Raw genomic sequence first — 26,721 nt, 5'->3', positions numbered from 1 at the left:
GCATTGTTATTAGAGAATTTGGAAGAGCCCATTTACATGTAGTAGCTATCACCTGATTTCATTGTTATTAGAGAATTTGGAAAACCACATGTACATGTAGTTTTATCTACAAAGATTCTCCTATTAAACTGTCTAGATACTAATACATAACTAATTATCAACATGTATTTAAACAACTCTTCACAAAGCAAGCTACACAACCACACCTAAGAGCTATTTGACTGTACAGTACAATGCTGCACTAACACAGTCTTTCTCACTTAATACAATTCAACTTAATAATATTAAATAAATTATTGAGGGCTTGGGTCTTTGGTTGGGTGTGGGCTTCTTAGTTTATAAAAAAGTCACTAAGATATATACAATATCTTTGTGGTTTAACAGGAGTTTAACTCCTCAGTAAACAGGAATTAAACCCTCAGGACTGTGGCTTTTGAAATTAGGGTGTGTTTAGGTTTGGAGACTGCCCAAATTTCATTCACATTTAAGAAGGGAAAGCACTATGCCAGACACATGCAATCAGAAAAAATAATTACATTCTGAAGGAAGAACTGTAAAACAAATGCTCCCATATGTTCCATACAGATCAAATAGAAAGACTGAGGACTAGTACAGTGGTTTTTAAATATCCAGCAAAAAAATTCTCAATCCATAAAAAAACCCTAAGAACTAAAAATTAAGTCAATGGCTAAGAAGTAAATGCTGCAAAGTTATTCCCACTTACAACACAGGATGAGATTGAGAAATAAGGGAGGAATCAAACATGCCAGGCTCTCTGGTACCACCCATTACTTACAACAGTTATTGAACAATATTGCTATAATTAGTGAAGCTAGAAAGGGAAGAAAATGCAAGGTCTGAAGTGTTTTGACAGAGGGCTGAAAGGAAAAAAAGAAAACAAAAGTCAACTAAAAAGAAAGCTTCTTTCAAGACAGAGTTTCATCAAAAAGAAGATCCAGGATTAAAATTCAGGTCCCCTTATAAAATCCTACCCCAGTAATATGAGGGCTTTTCTTGTAATCTGTTTGGTTTTTGGTTGTGGTTTTGGGTTTTTTTTTTTCTGTTTTCCACCCAAGCAAATATAATAAAGATGGACTGGTCAGTTTTCTACTCAAAGCAAAGAGATATATTAGACAGTCGAAAACTTGATTCTTTCCTGAGATTTACACATGGTATTTTCCTTGATCAGGACATTCCTAGAAATCTTCTGTAATAAGTGAAGGTAATTAAAAAATGCACACAATGTCATTTGGTTATTTCAATGAACTGCAAATTTGCAAATAATCCATTATATTAAGATTCTGAAGTATATTAGAGACGACATTAAGTAAAAATTTAAAAAGTTTTAGTACATTATCAACATAAGAGGAATATATTTTAAAACTGAAATGAAAAAACCCCAACTTGTTCACAATAAGAAAGAGAAGAATGCAAAAAATGATTATGACTGCAGTATGTATTCCATACTTCCCACAAGAAAATCTCTCACATTCACACACATGTAACTTATAAAATTAATTCAAATTTTTTGCCTGCTAAAAACTGCATGGCATGGAATATATATGCACTGTGTAAGGAAGCAGATTAAAAGTAATTTAAATAAAATACCATAGGCCAAAACAAAAATGTTGTGGAGCAAAGAAGCAAAGAGTTCATAAAGATTTGGAATGTTGTTAGAAGAGGTTTTTCTTTTGACCGTTATCTTCTGGGCAGTGTTGGTTAACCTAGTTCTTCAGGAATGAATAGCAAAAGTCCTTTCTAGCTCTTGTCAGACTTTTGGTTTCTTTCTGTTTTATTTAGCTCCTCAGTTTTTCTGTAAAATGGACTAGAGCTTACTATCTCTCTTTTTGCATGCCAAAGTGGATTATTTAGGGGGACTTCATAAACCATCAAATCATTCCAAAGCAGGTGGCTAAAAGCTAAAGTCTAAAAACCAAATATCTGAAAGGTGTAAAATTAATTAACATTCTCAAAACCACGAGGGAAGTTAAGGATCTCGTACAATAACATACACAGGCCTTCAAAGCTATTCCATGGCTCACAGCTTTACATCTCATATTTCGAAGTTCTTTGGAGGGCAAAGAGAAAGCCTCCTCACTCTTTCAAGAGATGCCTAGCCAGACTTCCACATATCCAGGCACTGCACTCACAGACGGGGCAATGTTCACTGGCCCAAGCTGAAGGCAGAAATACACTTCTAAGACACAACATTTTGAATTTTTTACTTTATAGGCTTTGTCAAGTTTTAGAACATGCTTGAGCACATTCTGAATCCCTGACTTTACATACCTAAAGGTTAAATCTCTGATTATTACTACCAGACATTTATGAAGCCCCTGGAAGTTTATACTACTTTTTAATACACTACCTTGGAGAAACTCTTTTTCTTTCAAAGAACTAAAACTATATTGGAGCAATCCCTGAAGCAACAATAATTAAATGCTCCAGTTCCATAAAGAGAATAACTTCTGTTATCAAAATTTTTTGTTTTAGCTGAGCAGGATTTTTATATTAGTGAAATTACAAAGTGAATTCAAAGGTGTGGAGCGTAAGGTTTGGTGCTATTGATCAAAGACTGCCACACCCAAGAAGCAAACAAAGGAGCAAAACTAACATCTGTCTAGTCATTTAGAAGTTGATCACGTTACTTATGTAGAAATACATGCACTTCATAAAACACACAATGGGAATAAATGCAATTAAAATACGTGGTTTTTTCATTGCTTTTGGGGAAAATAAAGTCACTTCAAAATAGGACTTCTACAAGCTTTCTGAATATTATTGATGCCAAGTAAAAATACCTTCACATGGACACACAGTATTCCTACATTTTATGGACTTCCTCTGACTACTCACATTCTCATACAGGGCTTGCAGCGTCTCTAGATCAACCACAGAGTTGTCCAAGTTCACAACAGCTATGAAAAAGAGAAAAGAAAAAAGAGTTAGTTGTTCAGGATGATAATCCAGCTGTGAAATAAAGCTGGTCACAATACTCAGCAACAGATTTTTATGACCTACTGGTCATACAGCTTAAGGTTTTAACTTTATTAATGCCTTGAATAGTGCAGTATAGTATGGCTAGAAACCTGGCAGAGCCAGGTGTCAAGTGTTAAAGAATTCATCTCCCTCCCCCCATACACATAAACATGATCCCACAAGTATGGCCATAGTCAGAGATCAGAGATAAGCTTTACATCAGACTTTCATGGTCCAGCTGAAAGCATTATAAAAATTTGTAAATCTGCACCACAGCCACACACACACACTCACACAACAAAGCTCATTCCTGTCGCTGGTTGACTTCAGTCTTAAACTCATTAATCCATAAGTCAGCCAGTTAACTTCAAAACACCTGACAAGGGTCAAGTCTTCTATGCACTAAGCCGACACATTTAGTATGGATACAAAATATGCCTTTCCTGTTCCCAACCAATTCTGGTGCCACACACACACTGTATTTTTTTTCAGCATCAAAAACCCCCAGTGGAACAGCTCAAATACAGTGATTTCTATGTACCTAACTTGGATTTAAAAAAAAAATTCATTTAGAGGTACACTCATTTAGAAATGGAACCCTGACTCCCCACTTGTTATAGAAACATTTCACAAAGCACAGGAAATATTTGCGCTAACTACTGAAAACATGTTCTCAGCTAATACAAAGATTTATTTTTCAAATGGTGCTTTTCAGCATTCCTCTTACATGGTTTTGCAAGCACAGTGACCATTCATTTAAAAGCTATATAAATCCAGTTTTCCTCATCTATATCTTGAAATTTAGAATATTGCATTAGAATATATGTGATGGCACACATTTTTGTGTGTTTGTGTGTGTGTGGTGTGTGTATGTGCACTTGCACAATAAGCTGAATAATTCCCTAGGTGAGATTAACCTATAAATTGCAACATTGCTCAGAGCTAGAGACCCAGCAACAAGTTAATTTTTGTCCCATAAATCCATGTCCTTAATAGTCACAGAGAAATTCTGTATACACTTAAAGACCAGAGAATATAATTCAAGCTCATGTGTTTCTGATTGCCATCTAGAGATAGCACTCTGAGTCTGGGACTTATCATGTTTCCCCTTTCCAGGCCTGAGACATAGTTTTAGTTGCAGTTTAAGAAAATTATAAACAAAAAAGTGTTGACCTTGATTAAACTATGCAGGTCACACTGTATCTCTAAGCAGAGCACAAAGCTAGCTTTTAGGATTAAATCAAAAATAATTTTAAAATTCTTTACTTTTTCAGAAATAATGTGGGTTTTTTTTCTATTTTTCCCTTACTAGAAAGCAATGTAGCAGCCTATGTAACAGTTAACAGCTCAGGAAGCAACATGTTTTTGTTTTATTTTGGGGTAGGGGGCACATGCAAAAATCTGCTACTAATTATTTGGGGTATTTTTAAACTTTCTCCCATCATTCAAGTGTAATAATTGCTGCAACAGAGACTTAAAGATGTCCTCTACACAGGACATGGTATGATACATTATATTTAATAACTCCTGTTGCTCAATAAGACTATCTGTATGCCTCAAAAGGCGCCAAATTTGCCTCGTAGAACTGGACACTAAAATTAGCACACAAATAGAAACTGGGTTGAGATAGGTTTGAGAGCCCTACTTTAAGAAAACACTAACATCAAAGCCTACATACAAACAGCTTTATTAAAGCCAGGATATATTATGAAACTCAGTTTATACTATCTAACATTTCAGCACTTTTATGCTTATGCAATGTTTTCATACATGGACACACTTGCAACCCTTAAACTATTTATTTGGAGTTGTGGCTGTCTTCTCCCTACTCCACCCCCCTTTCCTTCCAGAGACTGTTCACTCCTGAGCTAAGAAATTCAACCTAAGTTCCTGCCCTGACTTTTGCTCAATGTTAAGATCACCCACAGATTACTCAGGGAGCAATAGAACACTTTTGTTTGAATGCTTGCAGGAGATAAGAGAACGCCTGGCAAACACAATGGTGCCAGGTCTGTGTACTTTCAACAAAACAGGTATGCAGAAGAGTGTACATACTTCAGGGAGCTGCTTAAAACAAATCAGTCTGAGACAAGGACATGGAGAAGTTAGATCCTAGGATATATCCTTCAAGTCTCTGCCTCCAAAGAGAAATATATTTCTGTATGTTTCATCTAAACCTGTACATGTTCATAAGTAGCACTCCAACATCTCACTAGGATTTTTCCATGTACACCTTAAGTATGCTCCCCATACTCTGAGGAGTGAGGATATGAGCTTCTGTTCTTAGGCAGACCTGCATCATTGCCATACAGAACGTAATAGTTGACAAAATAAATCAGAACAATTGCATATTTAATTCCAATATCTAGGCAATTTGAACTGGAAAAAAAGCAATGATGTCTCCTTATGCAGTCAAGCTTACTAGTTAAACATGCCCCCTACAATCAGCATGACTACACAAACATCTAACCAAAGGATTCCATATGTGGTGGCAATAGAATGATGAAACGCAGACAAAGATTAATTTCCTCATATGAAAATATTTTTAGCCATGCTGCAGCTCCAGTATACTTTGATGCAAACAACTGGAGAAGGGTTTGTATTAGTCTTGCAGACGGTAGATATTCTCACCCATGTCATTGGTTTAGAAAGTGATTTTTTCTTGTTTCAAAGTTGACATTGAATTTCCTGGCCTTGACTACTATGAAAGTGAAGAATATCTATTGGCTTTTGCTCTAAGAGAAAGAACTTTAATCACATCAGATCCAGAAATTTAGTCCTTACTGTCAAGATCTCACAGTTTTATTTTGTTGCATTCCTATTACCAGTGCTGCCAATTAAACCACTTTAAAGCCCTAAAACTGTAAAATTATTTGATCCATATATATGATTATGTATATATACAAATACATAGATATAATTAAATCAAATTTGAAAAAGTATGTGCAGATGCCCACAGAAAAAAATTAACAGAATTACAAATCAACAATTTCTTTCTTCTATTTAAGCAAGCCAGGGTAAACAGATGACTACAAAAAATCCACCCAGTAAAATGAGGGGCTGGGGATCAATCAGAAATGATTAGCTGATACTATAAAGAACAGAGAAGAAGAAATTTCAAAGGATTTATAACCAAATTAAAGGGTTTGGGGAACTCTTGCTGCTCCTCAGCTTTCCTGATATTTTCACTGTTTTGGTTACAATCTACATGGAAATTCTAAACTAGTATATTTGTGACAGAAATTATATCTTATTATCTAATGGCAGAATATGAAAAATTTAGCAGAATGGAACAGTTTTCTTTCCATTCTGTATTTTTATCATATAAATTGAATTAGAATATATGTATATATAAGTATACAATCTCACATTAGAAAAGCCAATTTAGATATTAGATTGAAGCTGGAAAGACAAAAGAAAAATGCAAGCAGAGAAAGAAAGATTTACTATTTTCATTAATATCAAGTGATTTGCAAGCGTAGAAGTTATGTCCCCTGACAGGAGGATATGTGGCTTGTAAAAAAATGAGATTAGGGCACATGATCATATTCAGAGGCATGTTTGAACTGAAAACTGATGGACCTTCTTCCATATACACAGAAGACAAAACAGAGACACAATTTTAAAAAACCAAAAAAAACCAACAAAACAACCACCCCAAAATATACCAACAGAAAGCAAAATACAAAAAAAATAAACCAAACAATAAATTATCAGAACCCTCAAGTCTTTAGGGCAAGACATTAATGAAGCCAACATGAAGATCAAACTTCTTGCCAGAAAATATAATTCTGAAGAGGAAATGTATGAGAAAACACCATCAGCAGAAAGCTGCAGGATGCCCAGTGTACTTTTAGGAAGACCATAAAAGAAAGTTGCTGTACTTTTTCCTTTGTTAGACAGATCACTGCTGTTGATATTCATATATCTAGGAGCACACGATCTACCAGCTGCCACTAAACCAAAGCCAATAGACAATGCAGAAACAGCTAACCTACATTTCCCTATGGCTATGAATCTAAATCCACATAAGCTCTTAGAAAAAAGAGAACTTCTTACAGCTACCCAGTCTTTGGAAACCTTATTTTGTTTAAAGTCCAAAGATTTGGAATTTCCTTTTAAAATGAAAAGGCCAAAATTCAGTTTCCCACTGAGTAGAATTTCAGAAAGAAAAAAAAGTGTTATAAACCAGACCCTTCGGATCCAACTTTTGTGTCATAAAACTCTCATTGGCACAATCATATATGGATGATTTCCAGAAAACTGGTATTCAGTTGAATTCTTAGTCTTAGCCTTCCCTTTTCTCAGGGCAGGTTTCAAATTAATAACACCTTATTTGTTTGGCCTTTCCAAGTATGCTTCCTAAGCTTTTCTGTCTCTGGACTCCATCTAAAATTAAGTGTGTCCTTCTTGAAACCTCCTGGAAGCACCACTGTGTCCCAAGAAGCCTGACTAAGCATTTTCCAAATACTAGTTGACTGATAACAGATTACAGTTTAAGCCCTCATAAAGAAGCAGTAGCAGAATACAAACCACGTCTGAACCTGTATTGCCCTACTCAGATCCTTCCTCCAGTAGTACAAACAAGCAAACCACCCACCCAACTCCTTCCTGCTGATTTCCACCTCAATTGACTTCTCCGTGACTCTCCAAAAACCAAGCAGTATTGCTTCAAGAGGCCACTCCTTTTTTCCTCCTGCACATCTTTGCCTCCTCACTCTCACAGCTGCTCTCTTTCTCCAGAAGAACACCAGGGGTTTCTGCACGACTTCTCTGACAAATGGCAGAAACAGATGGTCAGTACAGCAAAATACAAAGGCAGATCTATTCTTCTTCACTGAGTGAAGGACCTCCTGTTTCTGCAGCAACTAACCACAGCACTCTTACCACACAGTTCTGTGTGTGGCACTCATCTGGGGGTTGCTCAGCTGTTACGCCCTTCATGAGACTCTAACATGCAAGATTATAGGATACTGAGAGGTTCCAGCTTCCATGGTACTTCTTCTGGACTTTGATCCCCAGATATTTCTACTCCACTGAAATAATCCAAACCCCAGGAATATTACTGTAAGCTGAAGAGTGAAAAAAACTGAAAAGGCATCATGCAGTCTTACAACAAAAAGCTGCCTCTGTTGCTATTAAGAACCTATAGCAATACATAAAAATATAGAAACAGTAAGCTTTACATAATTAGTCTCAAAACTGCTACATAATTTTTTAGGCACAATGGTACCATTAAAATTCATTCAACCAGATTTCACAGGACTTAAAATTATTTTAAAATATCTAAAAAGGGTATTTGCAAGGAAAAAAAAGGCACATAAGTGAGTATGTCCAATGTGCCACTTTGAATGATCTTCCCTGAATTATTATTTCTGAGTTAATTAAAAACAATAGCTTCCTCAAGAAAAATGTACAGGCAGTAAATTGAAAGTGGTCAAAATCCAACACCATTAGAAAACTGGCAAAACCTTAAAAATTTGAGATCAGATAACATACAGCTTGATCAACTTATGCTTTTATCAACAAACAAGGAAAAACAGATACAGAATACATACAGAATTGGTCTGTCAATACAGAATGGTTATCTTCTCAGACAGGTGTCTTTGGAAGAAAAAGCAACATGACACATACAAACACAAGCAAACCAGGAAAAAAGTTTCAATGCAGACAATTTCAGGTTCATTGGAATGACTGAGAGCTGACCTGCTCAATTCAGAAGTAGAAGAAAAAACACCTGCATCAGTGTTCTCATCAACAAAAGAGCCTAAGAAGGTGATCAAACTGCAATGACTTCTTTTGCTCCTATAAAGATTATGTTTAGATGTAATATCAAGCTACTTGCAAAATAAACCCAGATTTACACCCAATAAATACTTAGTATTTATATTTTAAAATAAACTATTTTGCAACACTTTCAGTCTCTTATTGGTTACATAGAAAACCCATGACTTCTAAACTTTATATCCCTTGGTTGGGCCCTCCTTCCCACCCCCACCTCCCAATCCTGCCCCCCTCCTCCCTTTCCATCCACCCCAGTTTTTTTCCTTTTCCCCCATATCACTTTTGACCTAATTCATCTAAAATTTACAAGGTCATATTTTTATCTGTAATAGTTCCAACAACTTGACAACTACTGCTACTGTCTTGGGATTCTTCTTTATCTTAAGTAAAAGAAATGTGAATCTCCAATGTAGAAAGATAAATTCCAAATGGGACTCTTTGAAATAAATATTGTGTTTACACAACAGTGTTAAAACCTTCTGTCCCTGTGCTAATGTAACTTGTGGCAATCCCACAAGGATCATGACAGCATAATTTTTAAAGATCCTCAGAAAATAAGTAAAAGAAAAGAATTTTTAAACATGACTTGCATAACTTGCAAACCACCCCCCACACCCACTGAAAATCGGTAGGTGGGGTATGGCCGCTGTGAGTTGCCATAAATTAATAACTTCATATTATTTATTACTTACCTCCTTGCCCTCAGTAGCTTTATTATATACTTGTCTATTAAGAAATACTCAAAGTTTTCATCCTGACAATGTTAAAGGGCACAAAGCACAAGGGAGACTGGGGCTTCAAGACAGGTCCATTGAGCATGGATCAGAGGCAAGACACCACTTAGAACTGCTTGCACACAGTTTTACTGTGGCAGTAATTCACCTTGATCTAAAGCTTGTGTAAGAAACCAGAACAGTAAACAAAATTTCCAAGCAGAAGCCATGGATTAAGTTGAGCTGTTGCTTCAGACCATTTTTAAATGACTTAAGAGTTTTAAATACCATCAAGAACATGCACCCGCATTTCTAGGAAGCAATAGAATAAGAATCAATTAAGCATGAATATGTTTTGCAAAAAGTGAAGTAACAAAAGAAGTAGACTTCATTGAGAGGACTGAATCTTTTGCATGATTTTTCTCTTATAAACATAATTCAACTTCTAGACAGTTGTCCTGTTCCCTAACTTGTATCCCAAATATAAAAACTATATTGATAGAGGTTTTCTACATACATGTAAATATATATTCACACATAAAACAAAATATATCACCAGATTTTATATAGCTGTACACAGCTAATATAAACAGTTACATTACATACATTTCAAACAAGTGCCTACTTTGTTAAGGACAGCAGTTACTGATTATGTGAAGTCAAACTTCATACACCTATACAGTTTGTTTACAAAAAGTGTGCAAGTTTGGCTCATAGAGAACAAATATATTTTGTTTGACTCAGTATGTCGCCTTCTTGTCTAGGCAGGAAAAAAAAAGCTGAGAGCAATGCTGTAATCCTTTCAGAATAAAATGTTTAAATACAAACATGATTGCCATTGTAGACTGTTTAATTTAGAGAGATTGTATTTCAGTTCTGGCTTTGAGAGGTTTGCTGATTTGACTATAGAGACTACTTCAATGCTTATCTTAATTGTTTAGATAAGATTTGTTTGAATTTGGCAGGTGAAAAAAACATGGGTGTGGGATATAGGAAGGTTGAGAGAAGACTGGCATTTTACCAGATACTGCGTATTTTAAACTACAGTGCACAGAGGAGCAAACAGTCTCAATGAACCTGCCAGGGGCTGCTCATCGCAGAGTGAGACTGAGTGGCAGGATTCAAGATTTTCTACAAACTGAAAAGGATTATTATGATAACTCCCAAAACACTACTGAAGGCTTAACATAGTATACAACTGCTAATTATATAATACACATTTAAATAAGTTTAAAAATATATAATTGTGCTTTATGATTATAGTAGGGGGTTGTTCACTCGGTTCCTGACCCTTAAATGTATTTTTAGTGTTTCAAGAACAAGACTTCAATATAAAATAAATATTGGCATAAAGGTAAATTTTATATGTAAGAATTTATTTTACAGAAAATATAATTATTGCTTTAAAAAATCCCAATGCCCTGTGGCTTTTATTTCAGTATCAGTTTGTACTAAATTTTTTCACTTTCTGCTTAAGGTAGTACAGCATACCACAGGCATTTCATTTAGATGTTCTCAAAAGAAAGACAGTCATACCTGTCAAGTATATATTTTTTGTGGGCAGACTACTAGAACATGATATCTGAGGAATATACTTTGGGGATGTTTATGTGTCAGTTTGTATTTACACTGCATGTTATAAAAACAAACTGCACAAACACATCAGCTGCAAAAGCATGTATGCAGTAGGTCTGGCATTGTGTATCAATCTGTCTGAAGACAGACATGATTTGTAGCTTTAAATTCATTTTTCAGGCGACATATAATTTGGGTTTCCTGTGCGATAAACTGTTCTTTTAGATCCATACAGGCTCTAATGCCTTTCAATCTTGGTTTCAATGGCTTTAAGACCAGGCTAATTTTACCAGTGATTGTGTAACTGGAAGAAATTAGTAAGACTTACTTGGAATGCAAATGAGGCTTCAGGCTTCAAACTAATTGAGACTTTGAATTACATGTGAATTTTTTTTCAGAATTCAAATTTGCTCATCCAAATGTCAAATTCCACCTCATCTATTTCTATAAGAATAGCTCACAGCAAACAGTCACCTCTAACACTGAAAAGTGCAGCCCATAAACAGAGACATGCTTTTTATTTCTTGCTTTAGGGAGCTCATTATAAATTATAAATTTAAACAAAATGCAGGAGAAGGAAGAAGAAGAAATTTATCTGGAACCATCCACTAGTGAACTGCTGTATTTGATCAAGTTATCAGGGCAGATACCTAAGACGCTTTCTTTTTTCCAAATAGTAGATTCTCTGCAGTAAGAAGCTAACTTGGGATCTTAGCTTTTTTTCTCTCGGTTTACCCATAGCTAGTGCATAGTTAATGGAGCTCCTGGTGTGTCTGGTTAGCAATGTAGAATACTTACATTATATTATTTATCAACACTAAATGAGCTAATAACTGCCCAGCTCATAGATCTGAAAATGTACTTGCTCTTGAAACATTACCACAAAGGAGAGAGTATCTTAGGCTTTCATAGGACTCTGCTCCCAGCTTACTGCAAATATCCTTATCAACACTGAAAAGAAAGATATTAAAAATAGTGATTAATCCTCAATGAAATCCAGGTGGCAATGGTAATGGGAGAGCTGCTCTCTGCTGAGCAGCCCAAAACTCACTCAAAGAACTGCTTTGATTGCACTGTCTGTAATCACGATCAATGAGTAATCTAAAACTCTCAAGGAGTGGCTAGAAGCTAAAGCAAGTTTTGAACTAGAGCTGGAACCAGTGCAGTATCAGAACGACCCACAAAGGAGACAGCAGAATAACCTCAGAATTTTTCTTTCTATTGAATTGTTTGATCTATTTAACTTACAAACTTAAGAAGCTACATGATTACATATCTGCATGACAAGATACCTGAAAGTAGACGACTCTGTAATTTCACAGACCAAAAGCATGAAAGAATGAAGGGTATCTGTAAATTAATCTGGCAAATTCACTATGGAAAACATATTTAAAGTGCTAAAAGTGAGAGAAATCAACCTTTTGAACAATGTTTCATAGGATATGACTTCTCCATCACTTAAAGTATTTCTATGAAATCCTAGACTCACCAAAACCAACTGCAAAACTTTCTGCAACTTCAAAGAAAGCAAAAGGTTGAAGGGTCAGATTTTCAGCTGGAACTCAAGATCATTTACACTGCTAAAATGTTCATATTTATAAAGACTAACAGCTTGAGGCAGAAATTAGCAGGCAATATTACATAACTTGCCTTATTTAGCAGCCAGACCAAATGCTTAGAATGCTCTTTCTAAAATCCTAGACTTGAGCGGCATGTCTGCCCTTTGCTAGGTCTCTCTAAAATTCTCTACCATTCTTCTGTAACATCAGCAAGCTTAAATCATTTTACACATACTACATGGAATGTTGTTACTGTTTGGTGATTTACAACAGAAAGTACTGCAAGTTCTTTTAGCCACGAATATACCTATTATCATTCAGAAACAAGTTTTCGCTATTTATGGTTTCAACAAGCCAGATGTGTGTGATATCACTACCCACACAAGCAGAATTAGGAAGCACTGTGTGGAAACATACAGGGTTTCAACCATTATGCAAAGCAGGTCCTCCTTTGCCTATAATTGCTGTACAAGCAACAGCTTCAGTCACAACCCAAAATGCAAATTTTCTTGGTCAATAACTACGGAAACAAAACACTTGAGAGGTTTCCTCTCAAATCGAAATTTCCCTTTCCTTCTGTCAAATGGTGGAAGTATCTCACTGAAAAAAATTTACATACTTTCAATTTATTCTCCAAATAAAATTAAAGGGGTTTTTTTGGCACTGCAGAGAGCATATTATTGTCGCCTCGTATTCTACATGTCTGCCCTGTCTGATGTCTGGATAAACACACCAGGGATTTCATCGTATTAAGCCACGTTAAGCCTTTCACCAAATATTCTGAAGTTAGAGTACTAAGGAGCTACAGATGCTAAGAAAGTGATGTAATGATCTTGTGATCTTGTGACACCATGTTGTAAGTGTGGTGGGATTATGAAAATAATGCAAAAAGATTTTTGGCTAGGTACATGACAGATGACACAGCTTTACTAATTCAAATCACAATACTGTGATAGCTGAGTGCAGATGGATGCCAGTGTTTGGTTTAAGTTCCATCTTTTTCACACTCCAAAGTATTTCTCAAAAGCTGGTATTAATTCAAGGAAATAAAAGCTGGGATAACAACAAAAACCAAATGCCCATGTATGCAGAAAACCAAAATATATACATTAAAAAAAAAAAAACCCTTAAAGTTATTTGGAACCTCATATGTACGTTTATTACAGTATAATGACTAGCTTTGGCCTACTGACTTTAAGATTAGGGCATGCACTCGATATTGTTTCAGCTCAGTAACACTGAGCTGTGTTTTGTGTCTAGGAAGCAAAAGCAATTGCGACTTCCCTAACAGAAAACACACTACACTGAAACAGAACTTCACACCCATTGCTTGGGGAAGTTTCATGTGAAACAGCAAAACAACAGAAATTAACCTGATCTTTCACTGCCAATGGATAACAACAAAGCAAGAGAAAGATGAGAAGGAGGAGAAATCCAGGTATCTCATAAAGTGACAGGTACAGGAACACCAACACACGGACTGCAGCATGGGGAGCAGTGGGCACTCAAGACTAAGCAAAAAACCATTATTTCCCCGGCACTCTTCCTTACCCCCCCCCCCCCCCCCCACCATGGATGAGGCAGGGACACAGCAAACAAGCCACTCTACCATCTTCGAATCACACTCTTCCTTGCACCCGGAACACCTGTCTAGAGGAGCTTTTCCCTGCGTGAGGACCGTGCCGAGCGGCAGTGGAGCCGCAGGCTCCAGCGCCCTGCCCGGCCGGGCGCCTCCCGGATACTGCGGCGGCGGCTCCGCTCTGCCGGGCCGGGCCGGCTCTCCCGGGAAGGGTGGCCGAGCTCCCGGCGGCGGCAGGAGCAGCGCGGGCCGCTGTTGCCACCTGCTGCCGGAGCGGGGGCCGGGCCCGGGCGGGCAGGCGGCGAAAGGCCCGCGGTGGGCGAGGGGCCGCGGCCGCCCCGCCCGGGGAGGAGCGCGGAGCGGGCCGGAGCGAGGGCGGCGAGCAGAGCGGCGGCGCAGGTAAGCCGCGCTCAGTGGGAAAGGCCAGGCTGTGTGAGTGGTGTGCGAGTCATCTGACGTGTGCAAAGGGAAGATTTGTATTTGCTGGTGGCGGTGATGGCTGTTCTGAGCGGTACAGAAAGACAATGTAAGGCTGTACATGGTGCCATGAAGGTTTACACTGCGGAAGAGAGGCAGCGAATACTGAAGGGAGCATGAGCCGGGTAAGATAAAGCAATTGGGTGTAAAAGATGCACCGCGTTCTCTATGGAGGAAGTTCTCGCCTGAGCAGAAAAAACACAGTCAGTGCCCTCTTACAGATCACTCGACAAGTAGCTTAATGACTCCTAAATGGTATTTTACCATTTCTGTGTTAGCCAGTATGCTACATAGCAAACATACTAGTGTAAGGTTTAATCTGTTAGCCATATTTCTTGAGTCATCATTCGGATCTAAATTTTACAGCATGAGAGTTATTACTCAAAGCTGCTAGGCAGATTTACCAAAAGAGGAGTAACGCTTGATTACTTCTGAATAAAGTACAAAGCAATTGGAGACGCCAAACCAGCCTTGAACAAAATTTCTCCATAGGATAAAGGAATAAGATTTTAGGAGTAACACCATAAATTTAGATTTTACAACCAGAAATTACCTTAAAATGAGAGGGTAGTTGAAAGGCAAAAGAAAGGTTGAAGGTCAGAAGAAAGCTTAAAGACACTTCATTCGAGCCAAAGAGAAAAATGTCAACTGATAAATTGAAATGCACCCTTTTCCCTCCCTTGTCTTTTCACAACCTCAATATTCCTACTCCTCAAAATCACATATGATTAAGAGCATGGGGGACACCTGTAAGTAAAAGATACTCTTCAAAAGTGGAAATCAGCCAAAGAAAACAAAAAGCAAAGTCTTGGAAGTTCAATGTAAATTGGACAAGAACAAAAAGGTCTAAACCCAACTTGCCAAATGCATAAAGCTAGTAATAAAACTGCTTTCAAACACATCACATGTATGAAGCCTGACAGGAAACAGCTGGGCATGCAGATAATCTGGCTGTAAAAAGAGCACAAAAGAAAGAGAATCAGAAAAGGTTAAACAAACTATTTGTGTAAGGATTCGCAACCACAGCAAAGGTCAAAGGGGTTCTCAGACAAGTTCTGTACTTCTCAAGTGATATGTTTTGGGCACTGTCTCAAATTGAACAAGCTTCAGAACATACAAATAAAAATTTTAAGAGGATTCCTCAGATGATACTGGAAACTACAAACCAGTCAGTCTGATTTTTATGCCTGGAAAATGCCTATGTGTTATACAAAAGAACAGTTTTTTTAAAGAACCTACAGTTAAACCAATGTAATGAGAAAGCAAGGTAACACAATTTGTAGTAGGCACTCACCAGCAACAAATTAAGTAGAACTGCTTAAATGAAGTGTCCATAAAGGTCCAGGTAAGAATGATCAGGTTAATACTGAATTTGCAAAAGGCTCCTCACTATCCTTTCCTAAGGTTTCAGAAAAAATTATGCTGTTGTGGTATAAGGGGAAACATCTACTTGGATTAAAAGCACCCACACCAACAGACCAAAAAAAAAAAAACAAAAAAACCAAAACCGGCTCAAAAAAAAAAAGGAAAATCAATTACCAAAATGAAAGATTAGATTTCAAAGCAGGAATTTGCATCAAAGAAACCTTACTAGGGCTTCTACACGTTTCTGTGCTGTTTAATGAACATGAGGCGTCAATGTTCTCAGATAGTAACACCACTTAACCTGACCACAAATACATATAAAAGGATCTCTGAAATATTCAGTGTCGATACATGCAAAGTAGATGGGGAAAAAAAGAACCTAGACTGTAAAAGTCCTGTGAGGCATACAGAATTAGCAACTGCTGCCCCAAAAAGACACTCAGGTATTTTGCATAGTTCCCTGAAATCATAAGCTCAAAAATTAGCAGCAGTGAAGGGCAAACAAATTATCAGCAACAATACAGAAAAAACAGATCCTGAAAGAAGATGATGTGACCTCTTGGCACAGGCATGTGGTGCACAAAGACCTTGAAAGCAGCATGCAGAGCCAGCCAGTCACCTCCTCGGCAAAGGGAAGAAAAGAATCATGGACTGTACAGTGGTGACAAGGAAAAATCAAAAGAACAGATAACATGTATGAAAGCTGTTCCAAATAAACTTTACAGTTTGAAGCCAACTACTGCAATAAGATAAGAGACCTATAAAAATTGCATAATGAACAGTCAGTGCCACTCACCTTAGCTTTTTAGGATTATCTACAGAGGAGATCAGGTACAAAGCTAGATAAATCTCCACTTAGCCAAATATAACATATAGTTTTACTTGATTTTTTAAAAAAGGACACAAAAATACAGTTAAAGGTACACTGAATGTTAAAAAAAAAAATTACCTACATTTCTTGCAATGATACTAAGGCCCCACTTTAACTACCTTAAATTTAAATTGTTGGTAGCTACATACATATTAATGGCATTAATTTTTGAATGAAATTTTTTGTGTGTATAAATGTATCCAAACCTAACAAACGCATGAAAAATCACAAACTCACTCTTGTGGCAAACATCATTTTCTTTTGAACCTTTTCATGTAATGAAACAATATGTAACTGTATTATTGGAAGTTCCTAATTAGTAGGGATTTCTTAATTTTATAGTGCTAGAACCTCTATGTATTTCAGCAATGTATAAGAGTATGACCAGTGGAAAATACTTCTACTATAAAAACCCCACAAGGTGCTCTTTTTCTCCCTCCTGCCACTCAATTTTTACATGGTACTAATGCTAACAGGACACATTTTGTTGCTTTTATGCTAAGAATTTTGTAATCATCGCTGTTCCGAGTGAGTACACAGTTCACAAACGAGAAATAACAGTACAGGTTTTTTTTGTTTCTTTTGGGAGAAAAGAATGTTCCTGAAACTTTTTTCTAACTTTCAAAGTTAGATCAGACTTGCAAGAAAAAAACTCATGGTTTCAACTGAAACAACAGACAGACAATGCAGTTACATTTTCTTACAAAACTTCTCTATTAAATTACATTCATATGTTCTTAAAAACAACAAAAATCTTTAATTATCCAAACTGTCCAATGTGGCAGTAATTAGTCTCTGTTGATTCAAATATTGTGAAGAAAATTCAATTTTATTCTCCTCATTTAAAACTCTAAACTTTTGTTCTTTAAAATGAATTTTGTACTATAGGAAAAAAATGTAATAATTCTATAAATTTGGTTTTAGGTGTAAATATCATATGACATGAACGATTCAGTTCCTTTCTTGATGATACTAATATTTCTGTCCTTCATTATCTTGATTTGCTTTACAAATATTAAAAGAAAATTACAATTGAAGTAGTATTTTCCCCCATAACAGCTGTTGCTATTGCTTTATTGACCTGTGGTCGCTGTAAACTAAGTCTCAGAAAATCTTAGAAGATAGAAAGAGGACTAGAGACATGCTTTAAATATTAAGGGCTGATTTTCAGGACCTTTATGCACAGCTCAGGGGTTTATGCCACATCCATTGGAAATTCCACTGGAAACTCCACCTGTCCCCAAGGACTTTTGTTGTCCTTCCTCCCCAGCTGTGTCTGACAGGAGGGGCTGGACAAGGGGTCCAAAATCACTGCTCAGTACAGAACACCAGGGCATAGTAACAGCATCAAAGCAATAGAAACAGCTGCAGCAATACATATGTGTGACACTCTAACTCTAGCCTGTATTCTATAAGAAGTCATTTTGTGTATTCCTTTGGTTTTTTTCCCAATAACTCCCCAATAGGAGCTTGTAAAGTAATTATAAGTGAATAAAATGTCTAATCATACAATCTAACAGCAGGCATAATGTCATGAATATGGTAGCACATAGTCAAGAAAAAGCAGAAAAATAAGACTCAGAAATATGGTGTCAAGTTTTGAGGAGGTGCTAGTACACTAGACAAAAAACTGCTGAATCAAACCAATCTTTACTTGGGTGTGTCCCTGAAGAATCTAAATAGATATTGGAAAGGCTATCAGAAGGGAAGATTAAACCATAATATTTTAAGGTGTTGGGTGCACACACAGTATTTGATTAGGAAAAAAGAGAAACATTTAAACAATTTCAGTTCTCTACTAATAATCCTGAAGTGACAGGTAAAGTTTCAGTCTTTGTAATTAACCTGCGCTGATTGCAAGAACCTTATTTATCATTAATTTAATAAAGAAATACAGACTTGCCGCCTAACAGAAAAAGGTCTGGATATCTTCCCACAGCCAACATTTCCCTCCATAACTTAAATGGACGGGAAATAACAAATTTGGGCAGCAGGTTATTTATACTAGTAAACAGTGGCCAGATTACTTGATCCAATCATGTATTGTTTTGTTCTCATAACTTGTTTAATCAGTAAGATATCTTTTAGGAAGGTACTGAAATATTTGTGAAGAATGGGCACTATAAGTTTCAAATGATTGTGCTTGTGCACACATGTTGTTAGGATAAATTATACTCAGATCACCTCTGGACTCTCTATGAAATAAACTAATCCTGAGTCTTATTTTCCAGATGTTCAGTCATTCTTTCCTGATTGCTTTCCATTTCGAGCATCTCTTGGACCTAGACTACGTGATAGTTCAATACATTAATAATCCTGCTCAGAACATTGAAATAATGCAGTGTAAGAGACATTTTATCGTCCTTCTCTAGTGAAATAATTTAGTTAAACCTCTGACAAAGTCTCTCCTTGCTCATCATTTCTACATGTCAGCATGAGTGGTCAAGCAAGCAAACAAACCCAAGATTCTCTTTTTTTTTGTCACTAATAGTCAAATACGAAGAATAAACATTTCTTTTTCTTGCTAACATTTAAAGTATGTTCACTTCCTGCACATCTGTCTTGAATTCAGGGCAGAAGATATGTTTGTTGTTCAAAGTTGTACTGCTGTTAGCAGAACAAACTCTGCTGCAGATATAACTTCTAGTAAAATAAGCTCAAATTCAGATTACAGGGTTGGTTTTTACCAGCTGTTAGGTGAATCTTCCTGCCCTTTCTCTAATTATTTTTCCGAGTTCATTCTTTTTGGAGGCCTGTAATAGACAGTGTCTTGGCCTTCCCTTTCTTTTCCCCCCTGCAGATATCAGAGTGGGACAGGTAGTTCCATCAAATTCTGCAGACTACCAGTGTCTCAGAGAGAGGAAAAAAATGACTTATTAAATGAAGAAAATAAAAAGTCATCCAAAATCCAGAGGCATAAATCCCCAAACTACTTCCAAAAGAGCCAGGGCAACCACAAGGTGCTATGCAAACTTTTACAGAAAAATAGTTAAGAGTATTGTAGCAACACAGTCCCTGGAGTGACAAACCTTGTTGAGAGAAACTTAATCAATTGGAAAAGCTAACAGACAACATCAAAAGCCAAAGAACTGCATATGCCATTTTCGACATTTACAAGGCATGCTTAGAACTAAGACAATTTTCATGTGCCGAGGAATAATTTCCATACATGTAATAAATAGTAGATTAAAATCTCACTGTGTAATAAATTTAATATTTAGATGCATAAAACACCCAGTTTACCTTTTTTTCCTGGCTGACATCTTCAGTTTAATTTTTTCCTTCCATTTTTATACACACACAGAACTTTTTGCTGTTCTTACTGCACTTATTACCAGTTGTAAACACAAAGGAAGATGCGCTGTTTCTTTATAAATAAGGGGATTTAGGAAGACACTGACAAACTTATTATTTTTCCATGGCTGCAATGTCAAACAGTTGCTATATTCCAAGTGTTGACAGACAGCTTGAACAAAGATACCTTATTTACAAGACACAGTCCTGAAATGCAGACACAGGCTTAACAATTATATTTTAAGGCATAAGGTGTGCATCATAGGCTACTCTATACACCAGAATCTTGTGCCCTAATCTGAGCACACTTTGCATCTCTGAAATGTTAAGAAATGCCCCTTGCCAAAAATGTTAATGTTAAACCCCAAGTCTTTTCTCTAGGAAGAAAATCTGAACTATAAAGGAAAAAGAGGTAAGAAGTGCTTGTTTGGTATTTCTCAAGTTTTGGCCTTATCATGCAGCCAAATACAGCAATATTTCCACTGGGAACATCATACTGGATAAAGGATATTTGTGGTGGAGTGAAAACACGAAAGCCAGCAAAATGCCTGGATAAAGTGTTTTGCATAGTTGATAGACGATTGCAAAAAAGCCCAGGCATCAGTAAGACCTTGCATGAAATCAGAGAAACAACGAGTATTCATTTTTTTACTAATACCAGAGAAAGGGCACTGCAACTAAAGAGACCAACATTTCTTACAGTTCTAGCCTTGCCTGCATAAGGTAGATGGGAGTTCTGTTAGGAATGAGAATCTACTAAAAAAAATCCCCACAACAACAAAAATTAATCTAGCAAACTTTGAAGCACTCCTAGAAAGACACACTAGAGTACAGAACAAATGTGCTCTGATTATTACAACTAATCCTTCCACACTGTAAAAATATTTTAAAAGCAGACAGTCTCTGGGCATTTGTCTTAGTAAACCTATTTCCAAAGCTGGAAGCAGACAAATGCAATTCTGCAAGCAGACATTTAACAGCCATACAATAAAATAAAACTATTTAAGATGTATTACAATATACTGAGATCTTCTGTTAAATGCCACATCTGATCAGATATGCAGACAATATTCTTGCAGATAATATTTCATCTGTATTTTGTATCTTAAAAAGCACATGAAATTACACCAAAAACACCAACCAAAGAACAAAAATTTAACAAGACATGAAATACTACATTTGACCAGGTCTCAAGCTATTTTAAAGTCTTCATCTAAACACAATCAGATTTAAAACTTGAAATCCTGAATTTATTAGGTGGATTAGTACCCAGCATAATTGTTTTCCCTTCTGTTCACGTAGAACTTCAAAATTTTTCAAAAGCACCAGAAAAATACAACACAGTAAATATCATGCAAAACAAGAAATGTAATATCACTCAGCACTGAAAGTTTCCCTCTCCTCGTGGGTGATTTTCTGAGGCCAGTAAAAAAAAAACAAAAAACCAAATAACTTCTGTGATTTGTGTGAACACTACATCCTAAAAGTATGCTTTATGTTTGAATAAGGGAATATTTACAAGAGAGCTATAAGTTACCTGGTATCACAAATTGTCAGGAGGGGGGTGGGGGTAAAGTTTCATTTGACTGCATTCCTTATTTATGGAAAACAATTGCTTGTAGCATACTGAGATATGTGTAAATTTATATGTCAGTGTACATCAAACATGGAAAAACCTCAAGACCACTACTGAAAAGCCTACCCCTGGGCTAGGGGACAAATAACACTGATCACATTTTTTACTGTATTCATTGTCATAAAACTTAAATAATAAAGTTGCAAATACATCAACTATTTTTGTTAGTGCAGGCACTTGATCATTATTTGAACTTTTGTTAGTATATTCTTGTTAGTATGTTCAAATTGCAGTAGAAAATCCTAAATGTTTTAACACTCAAAAATATGTAAAACCCTTATTTTTAATAAAGAATTAACAACGTTGCATACATAAAGGTAAAGCTAAATACGTGGGGTTTTGATTCTATAATTTCTGCATGGGCTCTATGGTTAGATCACTCAGAGACCTCTGCATGGAGTGACTGATGCCAAAAATACTTCTGGGCAATATCTCTATTTTCCTTGTCCCCACCATGCAAATATTTCCTGCTCCTCACCACATTTTCTCCATGCCTATTGTATGTTCTCAAAAAAAGAAAATAAAAAGAGACTTCTAGCACCAGTCATTTTCACAAATTCCCCCACCAGAAAAAAGTTTTCTTGTGTTTGTTTAATCACTTCTGCACAGCAAGGGAATAAAAGAGCTATTAAATTCCCTTTTGCAAAGACTTTTGGTTTTAGAAAACGGCTATTGAAAGAGGAATATCCAAAATCTGCACACAGCTCTTAGATGATCATGTGTGCTTAATATTGTAATAGGATAAAGGTTAAGAATAATATTGTTTGACCCCTTCAACTACTGACATTCATGCCATGTTATTGTTAGTGTTGCATGTTAAGCAAGCAAATTTTCAATGAACTTGTGTTGGCTTTACCACAGACACAGATGTTAGGCGGACTCCTTTTTTCATAAGGTTCTCATTATTAACTGAAACCAAGTTGAATATTTGACTGAAGGAAAGGACCATATCATTGTTTTCAGATTTTGCTCTATGACTTAACTGAACTACATCTGCCAGCTTTGGAAATACCAAGTACTTCTTGGCGCCAGCACTGGCGCCTTGCTCTATGACTACCATCTTAAGTGCTTCAGCTTGAGGAAGTCTAGTAACCATCAAAACAGTTTAATAAAACCTTAAAACTGTGATTATGAGTTACTCACTAGCTGACAGAGTGCTCTCAAATTTGTTCTATTTCTGAATAATTTCGCAAAATAAGCAAATCATAGTAAACTGAATGCATGGCTGTAAATGTGTGGCCTAGAAAGTTCACAAGATGTTTTTGTGATTTATGAAGTCTGTGTTATACTTGAAACCACATTTATTTAATAGATAGGCTGGCACTTCACAGGATAATTCAATCTGCTTCAAATCTATCCAAAGCCTTTGGGAAACATAAGGGATGCTCTGAATATAAATGCAATTCCACTTTTCACCTTTTTGCACTACTGTCTCTTAGCATAAATGCGAAAAGTATTACGCTCCCCTAGAAGATCTCGCTTCGTAAAAAATGCTGTTGCAGATGAAAGAATGCCACAGTTTGTGCTAACCCAAATATAGGAACTATTTTGTAAAACAAATAAATTAAACACTATAATTCACTTTTCTGGATATGTCCCAAGGTTATCTGAATTAAAATAAACAACACATCGTTTCTTCCTCAGCAAAACCAAAAATCCAAGTGTCTATATTATATTCCACTTACACAGCTGATGCTGAAAGGGGAATATGAATGCCAGAACAAGCTATTTTCAGAAAAAATAGTGTAAAAAAGGCCTCAATTTATTTTATATATCAAAAGATATAAATATTTGGCATGTCCAGATAATTAATTATGTGATCTGAGAATAATCAATAGTTATTTCACTTACCATGCTGAATGTCCTTCATGTCTAAATGAAGGCTAGACATTAATATTCCAACAGCTTGAGATCTTTTGTTACTTAACAACTTGACAACCTGCCAAAAGAAATGCAAGTATTATTATATTATGCAGGATAATATACAAGATATTTTGCGTTACTAACAATATATTCAAGAAATAGTTCTTTGCAGTCTATATACATATCCAAAAATGAGAAAATTTTTTATTCTTAAAGTTTGCTTCTGCTCTATAAACCCATTACAAGTGTATGTAACTTTATCACCTAGGTGAATTTAATCCTAAAAGGTTCCCCTAGTCTTCCTTCTTCATTAGAATGCACACTCTACTTCACACTGCTGTTACTAAGTGTATGAAAAACACTGTCAAATAAAAAAAAATTCCAACTGTGTCTATCTTGGAATTTCTTTGGTTTCCAAAACCACACAATGATTTCCATCTTTGATGTAAGTTAAAACTGTGAGAATTTGTATTTTATTTGAATGTTTGACGTAGTAGGCGCCAATATGAATTTTATTTTAAAGTCAAAATAACCACGTACACATTGGGGTTTTCTTTGATCAGTTTAAGGATTATAAAAGGTCACAAAGCTTTTTTGTTTCCAAAATGGAAAAAAAAACCAAAATCAAGCCATCAAAATGTCTTGCTTTAGGGGGTTAAAATCAGTGATTAAAATAGACTTTCATTCGTGTTGGTTTTACAATCATAAGAGCAGCATGTGATTCACAGACTATCATACAAAGAGCTCTAAGGTTTTTGAATTCAACTTGATGTAAATTTTATATCATTCTTAGGAGACATAAGTCATGCCAGAAAAGGACTATTATCTGTAAAATGACATGATTCTAGATGAAATAATTTTCAATGCCAGGATTCAACCATTGCATAAAAGAAAGAGATTAATATTTACTCTACATTGGTTGCTGAGTTTTACACTGTACTAATCACACTGATGAAAACCCTTGCGAGTCACTTGGAGGAAAAAAGAAAAGACAGATAACTAAAACTGTTAGTTCATGTCAGGAAGCATATACATATTTTTTCAAGTTACAGCACTACTGTTGTAGTGCCAGGAGGCTGCATCATCTAGAGCCACACTGGCAAAATTATTTAAAAATTATTTAACAGAAAAGAGATAAGAAAAAATAGAATTAGGTTAGCCAGAGTAAAGAATGTAATGATCCAATTCACATCTTAAAAGCTAAAAAAAGTACTCAGAAGATGCTTGCCGTATGATTCACTGATTCATTGCCAACTTTGATTCACTTACATTTTCAGATACAGGTCTGTACACTAATGTTGGAACAGCAGAAGAGAAGGAAAAAACTGACCCTGAGCTCTCCCATTGGAACTGCTTAGGAGAGGAAACTTGAGAAACTCACTGTACTTACAGTATGGGTTTTCTGAGGATGTGGTTGGCTGGCCAACTGTTTAGTTTTATTTTTCCTCTTCTTAAGTCTTAATAACTATTGATTATGAAGATATTTTATCCCCCTTTTCTCACAGATGCCAAACTAGCTGCAGTGGAGTGAAAATACTGTAGAAGCCCTGAAGATAAGGGACTAATGTCTGTGTCTCAAACATGAACAGCCAGATTACTGTGCTGCCAACCAAGGATCCTTGGAAATAACATGCTGTGAGAAGTAACAGGATGTGGCTGGAGAAGGGGGCCTTACAGGGCCAGGGCAGCAGTTTTCTGGGACAGAAATCCTTGTTCTGGCTCCTGGAGATAAGCACAGTTGGACATACAGGAATGAGGTCAAGAAAAAGGATTGCTGACCAAAAGCCAACCCAGCAGAGGGGGATCAAGACACCAAAGACACCCTGAAGCCCTCCAACCTACTTCCAGAAAGATCTAGAGGAATGAACTGTGCATGACAACTGATTTGCATAGAAAGCAAGAAACTTATCTATAAATAAGTACCCCCATGAGGCTCCAGGACTTCATTGACTATTCATGGCTCCAGGACTCTGGACATCCCATTAGCTGGATCAGCACTGGAACAAGGACTGGTGATCTTTGTCCCTCCCTCCCTCCAGTTTCTCTCACTCACTCTACCTCTTTATTCAGAATCCACCACTGTGTGCTTATACTGGAAAATGAGGGAATAACATATCAATTTCCATGACAAGTGTATAATTCACTAATAAAACTCTGTAAGCTTTTACAGACCTTCTGGCTTTGTCATTCCTTGTTGACTGTAAGCATCTGCACACCTGTGTGTTCCCTTCCCTTTTGGGGTGGGATGTCTCAACAGCAAAAAGTACTGCTCATTAACCGAAAATTTTAACATTGGAAAACAAGTATATCATAACTGATGTTCACAAGGTTAAAGATCTAAATTCAAGGTATGGCTACTCACATCACCTGTCAAAAATTAGCAAGAGATTCCTATTTAACTTTTAAATCCATTTAATATAGTATTTGGAATTTAAAACTATGATATGATAGTCAGGTTTTTTTGGATTTCAAAAATAAAATTAATGTCATTCAGAAAGATAAAATTAGGATAATCTGCAACAGTCTTCTAATAGGAAATCATCACTCTAAATATTTTTTTTAATGGAACAAACATTTCATTCAAGCCTGGAATTGAGATAAATCCAGGTCACTAAGAGATTTTCTTCTTGTAAAGAGAAATTCATAGATTTATTTCTTTGCAGCTACAAAAGGATTACAAAATAAAGTAGATCTTGGGTAGCAAGGTATAGATCAAATCTTTCCAACAATTAAGTTGCAATCTGTAATAACAACCAAACAAGTATTTTCAATTCTATCCAAAAAAAAAAAAAGTGTATACAAAATTTAAAAAAGAACAGAATCTCTTCAAATGATGTTGCTACCAAACCATACTTGCTGGAAAGGCAGAACAACAAAAGAAACAATACACTATGTTATGCAAAAAAAGTTCAAAAACTTCACCCTAAAGTTGTGTATTCCAAATACATTGAAGAAACTGAATTTGGTAAAGAAAATGTGTGGGGAACTGTTGATTTCAGCTCCTGTCGTTATCACTCAAGTCCAAA

The 26,721-nt window shown here is 36.2% G+C and overlaps 1 protein-coding gene and 1 long non-coding RNA gene across 5 annotated transcripts in view; one reads left to right on the top strand and one right to left on the bottom strand.

Annotated features, from left to right (window-relative positions):
• FMN2 (formin 2) overlaps positions 1-26,721 on the bottom strand; it is a 151,603-nt gene that overhangs the window by 64,689 nt on the left and 60,193 nt on the right. For all 4 annotated transcript variants that reach the window (XM_074537542.1, XM_074537540.1, XM_074537543.1 and 1 more), the window contains 2 exons: positions 23,684-23,771; positions 2,857-2,918 (listed from right to left, as the gene is read on the bottom strand). In XM_074537542.1, coding sequence (XP_074393643.1) covers positions 2,857-2,918; positions 23,684-23,771 — 150 coding nt within the window. The remainder of the gene's footprint in view (positions 1-2,856; positions 2,919-23,683; positions 23,772-26,721) is intronic.
• On the top strand, positions 14,187-25,723 carry LOC113459363 (uncharacterized). Its single transcript, XR_003380527.2, has 2 exons — positions 14,187-14,588; positions 25,201-25,723. It is a non-coding gene; the product is annotated as an uncharacterized LOC113459363 (long non-coding RNA).

Source organism: Zonotrichia albicollis, chromosome 3 (assembly GCF_047830755.1).
Source record: "Zonotrichia albicollis isolate bZonAlb1 chromosome 3, bZonAlb1.hap1, whole genome shotgun sequence".
Taxonomy (NCBI): domain Eukaryota; kingdom Metazoa; phylum Chordata; class Aves; order Passeriformes; family Passerellidae; genus Zonotrichia; species Zonotrichia albicollis.
The sequence above is the reverse complement of the archived record's forward strand: the minus strand, read 5'-3'. Positions and strand labels throughout refer to the sequence as shown.